The following is a 13824-nucleotide window of genomic DNA, read 5'->3' on the forward strand; positions in this document are numbered from 1 at the left end:
AAGCCCAGTAGTTTGTATGTATTACAACACACATCCTTGTATCATTTTATATACTAGAATCTCTGCCTAGCAATTACATGTATTAAATCTCTGCTTTGTTCGTCTTAGCTTTTAAATCTTTCTTGGAAGCTGCCCAGAGTGGACCTGCCAGATGGGCGGGGTACAAATAAATTATTATTATTATTATTATTATTATTATTATTATTATTATTATTACCTTGCTTATGTATCTGATCCTAGAAGATGCTTGCTTTAAAGGGGGATTGTTTTTAAAAAGCAAAACCTACTTGTTTCCTGTATGTTTAATGCAGGCTTTGCCAATGTTGCCGCTGGCCTGATAGTAATTGCACTCCAAAACGTCTAGAGAGCAGTATATGGTCAAGGACTGCCTTAATGTTTGCGGCATGCCGGGTGTTCAATAAAGGGTTACAGTAAAGCTATGCAGGTGTCTTATTTCTCCCATACATATTTTCTTGCCTCTATAGAATTAATTCTAGGGTGAAATAGGCCTTGCAAATGCTTTTCATTCCCCATTGCACCCCCTCCTTAGTCAAGAAAGATTAATTAACTTGGCTGTGTTTTCTCTGTGTCTTTCTGTTTTCAAACAGCCCTGAAGTCCTCCAATAAGTCAAGTCCTTTCTCTGGAAACGTCTACCACATTTTGGGGAAAGTTAAGTTTTCAGGTAAGGGGCGAGTCATCGGTCGCCATTTATCTCCTTAGGGAAATACTATGGGTGGGATACTTAGCTGCCAAACTCCGCTCACAGGTGCTCCTGCTGCAAAATGGGCCGGGGGGGGGGGGCTGAGGAGGTTTCTGCCAATTCCCTTTTCCTCCTGCAGCCTCTTATGCTTCCCCCTCGCCCAAGGAAACAGGCTCCAAGGTGTTTAGGGATGCTTCCAAACAGCAGAGGACATGATGGTGGGAACTGCAAGGGGGAGCCGGTGAAGGTCGCCTCTCCTCTTCCAGCTTCCGTATCCCTGGGAGCCTCCCCCTTGGATTGGGATCCTTTCCTTTTACAGGAGGAGTCCTTTCATTCGTGTCCAAGCTTTTATATCTTGGCTTTTACAGCATTGTTTTGAAGTTCCTTGGACTGAAATTCCCCTGGAGGGTGGGGGAGATCTGCCTCCCTCTCTCTCTCTCTCTCTCTCCTTATTTATTTTATTGTGCCGTGGAAGAAGTTTGTTTCATTAGAGTGTTGACGGAATTACCCCCCCCTTTTAAACTTTTTTTTCTTGGTGGGAAAAAATGTAGTGTTTTGTGTAAAGTATGAAGTCATATTAATAGGTTTGCCGGCTAGCATTAGGAAACATTTAAATATATATAAAAATTAAAGTGAGGCAGGAAGTCCAATCAATCGAAATTTTGCTTAGTGCTGGCTGAGACGTGGAACGCCCCAGGGAGCAATTCACCCACTGTTCCTCTCTAAATGAAACTGGGGTGCTTAAGGAATAACACCCCGTCCTGCTCTTCCGCATCAGATTCAGATCGGACAATCGAGGTCTGCCACAACACCTCGTCCAACTCCTTAAGCCTGGCGCCTGTTCAGGAAGGGCCAACCCCGTTCCCTCCTCCTGATTCAAGAAACGAGAGCCGAGACCACAGCGGGCCTCAGGAGCACTTCCTGGTCTTCGTCGGCTGCTCCCTCAAGGAGGACGACATCAAGGACTGGCTGAGGCAAACTGCAAAGCAGGTGGGTGAAAATTCCCTTGGGGGGTCTCTGAGGGCATTCCCATCAGCACACAGCCTTTATAGCAGCTGTTCTCAAACTTGGGTCCCCAAGGGCTGCTGGACTACAGCTCCCATCATCCCTTGCTAGCAGGACCTAGTGGTCAGGGATGATCACCTGGCCCTGCCCATGAAGAGGCATGTGTGAAGCATGGCCTGCTCCCTGGGGCACCTGAGTGGGATGTGGTAGGGATGAAGAAAAGGTGGGTGGGAGAGGACAAGGGGGCAGGGATGCAAAGAGACTCTGGACTCTATTTATGGGTGGTATATTTTCTTATTGGACAAAGAAATAAACAACTACAGTCAAACCTCGGTTTACGCCTACCTCGGCGAGCAACCGCCACAGACCCGGAAGTGTTTACATCCAGGTTCCACAGCGTCGGATGCGCAGAAGCGATCTGCGCAGCTTGTGCATGCGCAGAAGCGCTCTATCGGCGCTTCGTGCAGAAGCGTGCCTTCGGCGAGCGTCCGCCTCCGCGGAACGGATTGCGGTCGCAAACCGAGGTACCACTGTATCTGACATTTAGAAGACATCTGAAGGCAGCCCTGTTTGGGGAAGTTTTTAATGACTGATGTTTTAATGTATTTTTAATCTTTTGTTGGAAGCCGCCCAGAGTGGCTGGGGAAACCCAGCCAGATGGATGGGGTAGAATAATAATAATAATAATAATAATAATAATAATAATAATAATAATAATAATAATAATAAGAGTTGTAGTCCAAGAGAAACTGGGAACCCAAGGTTGAGAAACACTGCTACATAGGAAATATTTGTCACATTGGCTGCTTGTTCTCCAGCCAAGCTACCTTCTGCCATCCCAGCACCTCAACATCTCTCACCCATTCATAGTCACTGGGAACTCTTACTCAACCCAAGTTTCTTGCTTTATGTGCAGAGCCCTCCTTGCACCTCAGCCGGCCTAAAAAGGATTTTTGCCCAGGCCTGAGATGCTGTGGTGACCCTGCTCACCTGTGGAGGCCTGTCAGTGGTAGAGTCGCGACAGCTGAAATAGAACCTGCATACTTAGAGGCAGCCTGCAGCTGAGTGCCGGTTGTTTGCTAACAAGCAGCTTGGGAGAGCCTTTGTGCTCTGCTTGTGAAGAGACCGTGTGATCAGCCAGTGGTCATGTGACTAGGAGGACTTTTGCTCAGTTTGGTAGGGCTTAAGTGCAACAGTCTGGGATCAATCTGCTCTTCTTTGCATTTGAACTTAGTACAGTGCATGCATTGAATCGGAAGCACTTCTCTGTTATCGTTATTTATTACATTTATATACCACCCTTATTTCCCAAGGACCTCAAAGTGGTGTACATGGTTCTCCTCCCCATTTCATCCTCACAACAACCCTGTGAGGGAGGTTAGGCTGAGAAACGGTGACTGACTCCAAGGTCACCCAGTGAGCTTCAGGGCTGAGTGGGTATTTGAACCCTGCTCTCCCAGGTCGTAGTCCAACACTCTGACCCCAGGGGTCAGCAAACGTATTCAGCAGGGGGCCGGTCCACTGTCCCTCAGATCTTGTGGAGGGCCAGACTATATTTTGGGGGGAGGGGGAGAGAACGAATTCCTATGCCCCACAAATAACCCAGAGATGCATTTTAAATAAAAGGGCACATTCTACTCATGTAAAAACACGCTGATTGCTGGACCATCTACGGGCCGGATTTAGAAGGTGATTGGGCAGGATCCGGCCCCTGGGCCTTAGTTTGCCTACCCATGCTCTAACTATTAGGCCACACTGTCTCATAGATGTTTGTGTTAGATTTCCAGCCTTGGAGCATTGAAATACCGGAAGATTTATTTGTGTAACACCGTCTGATTGCCAGGTTCTGGTAACCATAGATTCCTCTCCAATTCCACTTGCCGTTCTGATACACAAGCTGAGGAGTGGGTGGGATCAAAGCGCAAGGGCTTCAAAGCACAATGCCTTGCTCCTGTTTTGTGGATTAGTTCCATAGTTGGGTTTCTTTCCCCTTCCCTCCACCCTTACACACACACACGCACACAGACACAGTTATGTATCTACCCAATTTGCATATAAAAGATAAACACCCTTAGAAGCTTGACATTTAAAAAATTCATAAACGGCATTTGTAACAAGATCGCAATCCAGCAGCTGTGATTCAGATAATTAATGTTTGTCAATTCTGCATATCACATGGAAATGAATATCTGCAACCTTAATCAAGTTAAAAGTGGGATTGCTCTGCCCTCAATGTATGTCAGGTCTTTATTTTTTAAAAAAATAAAATCTTTTGAGAGTTTGCTGCATTAGGGCATGCTGTGTACAATAATTTTTTTAAGCTTGTTCGCAGATTGCATTTGAACTATTCTAAGGGATTCTGGTCACATCTGCAGCGTACTTTTAAAGTACTCTTATAGCACTTTGGCAATCATGCCTCCCCCCCCCAAAGAATCCTGGGAACTGTAGTTCTTTAAGGATGCCGACTTCCCAGCACCTCCAGCAAAGCGCAGCTCCCAGGATTCTGCACGGCTGCCAAAGAGTGCTTTAAATAAGTGTTGTGTTTGTGACCTCGGTTCATTCGGCCCAAATTGTCTACAGTTCTAGGGTGGCCTTGGGTTTTTATAACTGCTCAGTCCTGAAGCGCTGAGTGCTGCACCCGGCCTCATTCTCTCCACCCGCAAAACATGAACGAGGACACTGTGATGGCTGCTATTTGTACATGAAGGCTGCAAACCTACAGGAAGAGCCTCTGGGCTGAGCAGAGCTCCAGTACGCCCAGTTTTGCAGTCTTGGGAGAGCTATATAAATATTCACAGTGATGGAGAACTGTGTGGCTTCTTTGAAGCAGCCTCTTTCAGTCGAGATGAAAGAGTAGGATCTCCAGACAGCCTATGAAGGGGTGCCCCCAATAATCCTGTGCCCAACAAGCACACCTGACCGGAAGGCCAGGTAGCATCACCCAGCCTGCTCTGGTCTACCTGATCTCTCCCAGCTGTCATTCCAAGCCTTCTCCTGACAGCTCTCTGGTCCAGAGTATGGGCTCCAGAGAAGCTTTTGCCCTGTGTGTTTGCAGCCTTAGCAGTTTCCCTTGGGCCGTGTTCGAAGCGCACTTTCCCCTTCTCTTCCTCTAATGCAGGGTTCCCCGACCTTGGATCTCCAGCTTGTTTGTTAGACTACAACTCCCATCATCCCTAGCTAGCAGGACCCCAGGGGTCAGGGATAATGGGAACTATAGTCCCAACAAGCACCTGGGAAACCCTGCTCCGATCATGTCACACTGTCACGTTCAGAAGCACTGATCTGGGCTTTTCTTGTGTCTTTATCCAAACACAGAAACCACAGAGGAAGGCTCTGAAAACCCGGGGCATGCTGACCTCGCAGGAGATCAAGAACATCCATGTAAGTCAAAGCCAAATATGCCTTTCCTATTCAAGGGGGGGGGGCAACCTTAGCTCAGTGGGCAGGACTTTAGCTGAGACTCCTGCATTGCAGGGGGTTGGACTAGATGGCCCTTGGGTTCCCTTTCCAACTCTACATTTCTATGAGTCTATGGCTAATGAGGAGACGAGAGAAGACAGCCTTTTACCACTAGTCGACGCAAGGCAGCCTTATAGCCCCTCCCACTGAAGCAGCGATTCCTGTAACTGTCATTATTATTATTATTATTATTACATTGATATCCCAACCTTCCTCCAGGGAGCTCACGGTGGAATGCACAGAACTTTCCCCTCCCCAACTTCATCCTCACAACAGCCCTGTGAGGTAGGCTAGGCCGAGAAGCAGTGACTGGCCCGAGAACACCTAGTGAACCTCCTGGCCAAGTGGGGATTCGAACCCTGGTCTCCCAAGCCCGAAGCCGACGCTCTAACCCCTATGCCACATTGCCTGCTCTTTAAACACAGAGGGTGATGTTCAGGTTTACGCTGAAATTAATGGGCCTCCCTTAGTCATGTTCCTTAATTTCAGTGGGCCTACTCAGGGCAGGATACCACCCGGAAGAAACAGAGAGCCCCGCATATAGAAAGCGAAGCTATTTTTAGCCTCTGTGAAAGATTTCCTTCCTTGAACATAGCTGCTTAGCTGTGCACATTTTTTTTCTCGCCGGGGACTCGCCCCATCAGCAGTTCTGACAAAAGACTCCTGAAATATGACTGTGCGTTCTTGCGAGCTCAGAGAGCAGCTCTGAGTGATAGCTTTGCCTTCCAATGCAGGTGAAACGCCACTTGGATCCTCTTCCAGCTGGCTACTTCTACAACGGGACGCAGTTTGTGAATTTCTTTGGTGACAAGTTGGATTACCATCCACGTATCCTTTTAAAAAAAGAAATGAAAAGCATGCATCTGTGCACTCTGCAGACCCTTTGGAGTCATATTGTACCAGTAAACTGAGTCTAAAAGCAACTGGGCAACGGCAGGCAGCTTCCTAGGGTGGCACAAAGTGGAGGCAGGTGTGCGAAAGACCCCAAATAGTCGCATTCCATCTCCTCCTTACTGAAAAATATATATATAATAAGAATAATATTGGAGAAAACTGGGTATTGAAACTTGTTTAACCTAAATCATATATCCCAGTTTCCAGCGGCCCTTTAAAGTACGCTTCATGCAGAGTATACGCAGTCAGAAGTCGACTTGGCTAAGAAAACACCACCAAGAGCATAGGGTATTATCTCCCTTATATGAAACCCCTTACTAGCTGTACGCTTGTAAAAGTATGCAGATGAAAATACAAACGGTTGGGTTTCTTTAACTGAAAAATAAACTGACTCTAAAGAGACTTTAAACGAAAGATAAATGCTTTCTCTCTTAGCAATGTTATCTACCCACTTTCCAAACCTCCCACAAAATTCCCACAAAACTCCCATTAAACTACCCGAGAATTAACAGCAAACTAGCATTATAACTAAGCAACTCTCATACTAAGATTCAACTAAGGAATCTCTTAAATCTCTGAGAGTCTCTCTTACTAAGACTCAACTTGGAATCTCTTAAACTGAGAACAACTGAGAGAGTGATCTACTAAGAGATGAATCAAACTGAAAAGATCTAACTAAGAGATACAGAAGGCTTTCTGGCAGAGCCTTATATACAAGAAGCAGAGCACACGCCTGTGAGCAATTAACAGAAACACAGACACCTGTTTCTCTTAAACAGACAGTATTTACATTAGACCGGCTCTAAAGTAACTTGACTATTCAAAAAATCCAACACTCCTCTGTGGTGCTGAGCTCTGGGTCCTTGCTTTTGGCAGACTGTCTTATTAGAGAAAAGAAAGCCTAGTTTGCTTGTGACAAACTCAAACGTGGTCTGTAAGCTGATGTGAGGGGTTTGTCTCCAGGCTGAGGGCTGCTTCCCCTTGTGTGCAATCTTCTGAGGGCCACATGCCGGTGGGAGGGAGGGCTAGAAGCAAAATTAGGCAGGGCAATGAACGCACAGTTTCGCTTTCTACGCTAACTTGCGCACCCCTCTCCATCCCTCATCCAGGCCAAGCATGAGGCATTATCAGAGTCCAAGATCATCTCCCAGCCTGGCAGAAACAGTTTAAGGAGTGAAGCAAGGCTTCGGGGGGGGTGTAGCCTGGAGTAGAGTTTTGAGGGCCGGGCAGATAGGCCTGGAGGGCCACATTATGCTGCCAGGCCAGTCCCGCCGCGGACCTTTCAGCAAGCAAGACTTGACAACTTCTCACTTGATAGCTCGGTTGGTTGGAGCATGGTGCTGATAACGCCAAGGTTGCAGGTTTGACCCCTGTATGGGACAGCTGCCTATTCCAGAATTGCAGGGGGCTGGACTAGATGATCCGCAGGGTCCCTTCCAACTCTGCAATTCTGTGATTCGGTGACTTCAGATCAGATTTTAGCCAGGTCAGGAAATTGCAGGCCTTTTTAAGCACAGTATATGGGAAGCTGCCCTATATGAGGTCACACTATTTGTTCCTCCTGCCTGGGATTGCCTCCTCCTGAGAAAGCCTGTGTGGTGCCATCCATATGCTCCTGAACTGCCTGCATGGCCAGTAATAACAGTGGATGCTGGGGAGTTTTAGTTGGACAACCAACACGTTGGTTTCCCCTGGTCTACTCTTTATCTGGCAGCATATTTCCTCCAGGGTCTCAGGCAGAGAGAGAGAAAGAAAGAAAAGAGAGAGTGTGTGTCCTTCCCCCTCCCTTCTGCAAACTGGTGTTTTTAACTGGACACAAGCCAGTGACCGTCTGCAGTGGATCCAGCAAGTGAGCTCCGCCACTGAGCAAAAGGTGGCCAAAGCAGATCCATGTGCCCTCCAATGCCTTTAGGCCGCTGTGCAACCCTTGATCTTTTTAGCAAGGACTGTAGGAAAAATTCCCCATGGATTGGGTCCCATGCTAAAATGGGGTGGTTGGGTGGTGTCACACTTCTGGCCGTCCTTCAGGAGCTGCTGTGTATTTTTAAAGTCCCCACCTTAAATGGCTTCTGGCAGGATTTCTTCTCCTTAATAGCCGATTCCCCCCAGTGATGGATCAGTTCATGAACGACTACCTGGAGGAGGCGAACCGTGAGATTGAAGAGTACAACCGAGAGCTTGAGGAACTGGAGTTCCACGACCTCTTTGAGCAGAAGACCTAAGCGAGACCCCTGCCCGCCTGTGCCAAGGCACACAACCCTTGATGAGATGGGGGCAAAACGTCAGTGACCAAGAAACGCTTTTTGTCCTTGCTGGCTAACAGGAAAATGAAATCATCCGTTTTTCAACTATTCTTCTAATATTTAGCTTCCATTCATGTAAAGTTGGCCTTTTTTCTTTTCTTTTTAAAGAAATGCCTGATGCACTTCCACGTTAATTTTGAGCTCTTGGCCCTTGAATTCTCTGGCTTACAGTGGAAAGGAGAGGTGTGGCTTGCTTCTTGTTTTAAATTACAAAGCTGCATTTCCTAGTACATGAAGCTGGTCCTGACCATAGTTTTCTGACATCCCACAATTGCCCCTCTCCAAATTGCCCCTGGTGTGTTCCTAAAGCGAGAAATGGGGGAACACGTAAGCTCTTGAGGGCTTCTCTTAACCAGCATGGTGGTTTTTGGGGTGTTCCTAAAGCGAGAAATGGGGGAACATGTAAGCTCTTGAGGGCTTCTCTTAACCAGCATGGTGGTTTTGGGGGTGTTCCTAAAGCGAGAAATGGGGGAACACGTAAGCTCTTGAGGGCTTCTCTTAACCAGCATGGTGGTTTTTGGGGTGTTCCTAAAGCGAGAAATGGGGGAACATGTAAGCTCTTGAGGGCTTCTCATAACCAGCATGGTGGTTTTGGGGGTGTTCCTAAAGCGAGAAATGGGGGAACACGTAAGCTCTTGAGGGCTTCTCTTAACCAGCATGGTGGTTTTTGGGGTGTTCCTAAAGCGAGAAATGGGGGAACACGTAAGCTCTTGAGGGCTTCTCTTAACCAACATGGTGGTTTTTGGGGTGTTCCTAAAGCGAGAAATGGGGGAATACGTAAGCTCTTGAGGGCTTCTCTTAAGCAGCATGGTGGTTTTTGGGGTGTTCCTAAAGCGAGAAATGGGGGAACACATAAGCTCTTGAGGGCTTCTCTTAACCAACATGGTGGTTTTTGGGGTGTTCCTAAAGCGAGAAATGGGGGAACACGGAAGCTCTTGAGGGCTTCTCTTAACCAGCATGGTGGTTTTTGGGGTGTTCCTAAAGCGAGAAATGGGGGAACATGTAAGCTTTTGAGAGCTTCTCTTAACCAGCATGGTAGTTTTTGGGGGTGTTCCTAAGGTGAGAAATAGGGGAACACAAATCCTAAAGTGAAATTTGGTATCACACTTGCAGTTTCTGTGACTGTACTTTTGCTGTAAAACAGAACGTCTGTGCTTCCGTTTGGTACATTAGCAGCAACGTGCCAGTTTGTTCCAGGCTGAAATAAGAGCAGCAGTCACTTCTTGAGTGTTAAGAGTTCTACTTGAGTATTAAGAGCACACCAGAGAGTGTTTCCAGTAAGTCTCCAAGATGCACATCTTTGCAGTGTTGGGAAAGGCCAGCTTGGATAAAATGCTTACCGCTTTTGGGCAGGATGGGACTGTTGCCCGCTAGATGCATTGGCTGTCATGTTGGCACAGCTTCTGTGTGTGCGCTGGAGTCAGACCCCGTGTCTTGAGTCTTCTGTGTGGTTCTGGCCTGTGCATATTACTCCTGTGTAGACCCAGCGCATGCACGAAAGACGGGCCTGGAGGTACAAACCCCGCAATCTGGCCGCCCGGTGACGGTTTGCATGTGTGTCCGCTGCGGAGTCCAAACCACATGAAAGCAGTTGCTTGGTGGTTTTCACGCCGGCTGTGGCATCCTGATAATTGAAGGCTGAAGGGCAGGATCTCCTCCTTCTCTGCAATATGTGCATCTTGGTAGCTGGAGCGATTCAAAGCCCCGCCTCCTGAGAGGCGCTTCTAAAACTCAAGTAGAAAAGGAAGCGTGTCAAATCAACCTGCTTTATCCATCGGAAATAACAGGAACACGGCTGGACTCCAAAAGCTGAGCTGGCCTGGGGCTTCCTATAAAAACTTGATGCAAAATTCTTAATCTCCAGGAGATGATAAAGAGAGGGAGCCTCGTTGGGTAGTGTACTCTGTATCCCCAGTTGAGCATCTTTCACTCCTGGTGGATTCCAGACAACTCATCCTTAGAAAAAGAGACCCAGCTTAGCATTCTACGTAACACAGCTTAAATTTTGAATGTTTTCATAGGTTTTCATTATGCCTGTTGAAGTTTCCCCCCCCTCCCTAGCCTAAATTACTGTTGCACTCCATAGGCCCTTGAACAGGCATGAAGCGGTTTCCGTAAAACTGAAGGCCGGCTTTTTTTCCTTGTTGACTAAATATTATTTTAAGCTTTCTGTGGGGGTCGTAAATGCCCATACTACAGGCAATAGGGCATCCTCCTAAGGATTGTGAATTTATCTATGCATGACCGTTACCTTAGTTAACTCTTGGAATAATATACTGATAGTGCCTGGTAGTATAAATGGTAGCTAGAAAATTAATTTTGGAGGAGGAGTTGGTGCGTTTGAGCTAAGCCAGCTCGGCTGGAACATGTGAAAAGGTAAGGTGTCCTCTTCAAGTGGCTCCCACAGCGAGCAGGGGGGACCTTACTCCGTACGCTTTGAGACAGGAACCAATTTCTGAATCATCCCTCCAGAAAACAAAGAGCAATACCGAGAAGCAACTTCTCAGGAGCTAGTGCACAGGTTGGCATGAGTGTATTGAGTGACTGTGGACCTGTGTTATCCTGCTCCTCAGATGAAGAGCATGGTGCGTAGGCCCCCAGGGCTACACAATCTCTGCTGTCTTCCTCCCCCTTTGGAGCTGACCTCTTCCATGGAAGCCAGCAAGAAGCCGTCATGGGCCAAGAGGGCTCCGAGTGGGTGGATCTGTGCCCAATCTCTGGCAGAGTCCAGGTCCAGAATATAGTCCTGTCAAGAGCAAGACTTATTAGCAAAGAGAGATTCTTGCAAAAGGAAGCCAAGTATCGGTTGCTGGAGGTGGCACACCGTTTGCCCCTCTTGTGGCTGGCTGACTGGCAAATTTAAAGTCCTTCTCTGGTGATAAGAGTTCAGGCAGCAAAGCCTGGCTTTCCAGGGGGAGCATTGAATTCTGCTGTTGCCTCTGACTTGCTTCTCTGCTCTTAAACTCCAGATTTCTAACATGTGCTCCTTTGTGTATCCGGCCCAAACGATACTGTTGTCGAGTGTAGCAAGTATTAAAAAGCATGCCAAAGGCAAAGCACCTTCAAATCAGCCACAGCTCAATCGCATAAGCCAATCAAGAATTGGGATGTCTGGAGTTTTCTGGAGGGATAAAATGTCAAAATGTGCTGGGCCACGATCCACTGGAAACCTTCCCTCTTGCAAGGCTCCAAATTGATGCCAGTGAGGGTTTCCTGGTGGATTGCGCCAAAGCTGATGGGCGGAGAGGGTATTAAGCAACTCCCCCCTCCCCCGTCAACATAATTTAGTGCAGACCCCAATTGCTCCTCCCTCTTTAGTTTAGATTGTCTAATGATCTGCAAAAGCCATATATAGAGATAACCGCGTTTGCTACGCAGCTTCTCGAAGGTGAGGCAAACGGCAACTTGGATGCATTGCCTCACCTTCTTCGTGGATAATGATCATAGATTTTAAGTGCAATTGTTATTAAAATAGGTGAAGAGATTGTAGCTTACTTAGCTCTGCTGAACTCTGAAATTTACAAAACAGAAGGGGCAGATCCCGAAGGGCAGATCCTCCGGCAACTGGTTCCAACCATTGCCTTTTTCAGCCACGAGAACTGCTTTTGCAAGAGACTCACCCGGCTGCCCCAAGAATTTGCTTCAGGGCAATCCCATGCCTTGCAGCTGTAGACTTGTATGGCACAATGCAGCAAGCAGCATCCGGCACGCACAACTTCCTCCGTGCCACTGCATGCCATCCAGACCTTTGGGCTGGGGCTGGCGGAAGTTGGGATCCCACAGCACGCGGAGGCCTCAAACCAGGAAGAGCTGCTGGAGATCTTCCTCCTTGGCTGCCTCTAGGGGTTTGCAGAAAATAGGCTGAGCCTCTGCATTCAAACAGCTTCCCGGTTTGGTGATATCCACCATGTGAAATGATTTCTGTAGCAGCCACAGAAGATGTGCTGGCCTTAAATGGGCAGCTCCCTTTTGAGCAGGCATCAGTGAGGCACCAGGAACGCTCTTGAGAGCAATCCTCACATTGAGAAGCTCAGGCACCTCATTTCAGTGCAGTTCAGTCGCTGCTGCGCAGGCAGGGAGGCTGCCTCGGCCAGTCAGGAGGACCGCAGGGCGGACTGGGAGGAGGAGGAGGCTGCTAGGTTTGTTTCGCCCCTCCATTCTTTTCCGGGGCACCAAATCGGCTGTTTGGGGAGTTGGCACAGGGCCAATGCCCTAGGCTCCATCCCATGACTTGCCAACGGCTGTTGGGCAAGCTTCCAAAGGGACCCTTTCTGCTTTTGGACCCCCCTACACTGTGGGGGCCAAGCAGGAATGGCCGAGGTGTGTCTGTGTGTGGACTCTCCCACCCATCCCAGTGGGACTGCACAGACAAGTCAGAGTTTTAGCAGAACAGAGGCATGGTAGAGAGAGACATATATATATATATATCTATATGTATACGTTGTACTGCATGCTAAGTAAGAACAATACCCCTGTAATAACTACAAAGGCCTTTCACCATTCTGGTACTGCGATGACTTCTATTTTGGTATTGACGAAATTTTCTCGATTACCTCAATTTTCTTAACGTTCAACTGTGATTTTTTTTTTAAATTAAAAAAAAAAGAAATTAAAAGGGGGGGAGTGTTGGGGAGGGGGATAAAATAGCCAAAATATCGAAACTGTGGCAATGGGATCCTGTTCAAGACATATCAGTGCCTTGCTTTACGGCACCGCCGGCGACGCGGCACAAATTTTGCAAGCGGGCGGGTGCCGTTGGTTCCTATTGCTCACTCCCTCTTTTGAAGGGAAGGGGGAAAAAACCATTTTGGTGAAAGGACTCTCCACCTAGCGGAGAATATTTAGCGCACATCGTTAAGTTGTTCGGGTTTGTTGTGTCTTTTTAAAAAAAGAAAACTCTTTGAGGACTGAAAAGATTGAAATACTTGATCCTGCCGGCATTTTTAAGGCAATTCTATTTAGAGAATTGCTTCAATGACCCGGCAGCATTTTTATAAAGGGGTGGGGTGGGGGTGAAGAACTAACTTGTTTGTTTGTTTGTTTTTTACAAGGGGGGGGCTTGCATCACCGAACAAAATAATCTAGTTTTGAAATGTTTCAAGCTACTGTAAAACGCAGAGCACCGTTATAGTTGCAACTATTCAAAGTCAGAAGTGCCATTAACACTGTTCTTGCACTGCGGCCGTTTGCGGTGAAAAAAAAGGAAAGGAAAAAACGGCGGCAGTGCCAAGAGTCGGAGCTTTCCTTGTGTATTTGTGTTTTTCTGGTGGAAATGCACAAATCAAGTCCTCAAGGGGTTTCTCTCTGCTTTTGCTGACCTTCCCATTAGCAGCCTGTGTGGTTTCATATCACCTGAGAATGAGTGTGGTCAGAAATCGCTGAAGTTATATTGTGGGTGGGCTGGGAGGGGAGGGAGGAGGTGGGGTCGCAAACTTTGGAAAAGCGAGGGGGGGTACATTTGC

The 13824-nt window shown here is 47.5% G+C and overlaps 1 protein-coding gene across 1 annotated transcript in view; it reads left to right on the forward strand.

Annotated features, from left to right (window-relative positions):
* Positions 1-12949, forward strand: part of DNAAF9 (dynein axonemal assembly factor 9) — a 79524-nt gene extending 66575 nt beyond the window's left edge. The window contains exons 33-37 of the mRNA XM_060278335.1: positions 609-683; positions 1480-1691; positions 5022-5087; positions 5900-5993; positions 8169-12949. Of these exons, the coding sequence (XP_060134318.1) occupies positions 609-683; positions 1480-1691; positions 5022-5087; positions 5900-5993; positions 8169-8281 (560 nt within the window). The 3' untranslated portion in view covers positions 8282-12949. The remainder of the gene's footprint in view (positions 1-608; positions 684-1479; positions 1692-5021; positions 5088-5899; positions 5994-8168) is intronic.
* The last annotated feature ends 875 nt before the right edge of the window (positions 12950-13824 follow it).

Source organism: Zootoca vivipara, chromosome 9 (assembly GCF_963506605.1).
Source record: "Zootoca vivipara chromosome 9, rZooViv1.1, whole genome shotgun sequence".
NCBI lineage: Eukaryota > Metazoa > Chordata > Lepidosauria > Squamata > Lacertidae > Zootoca > Zootoca vivipara.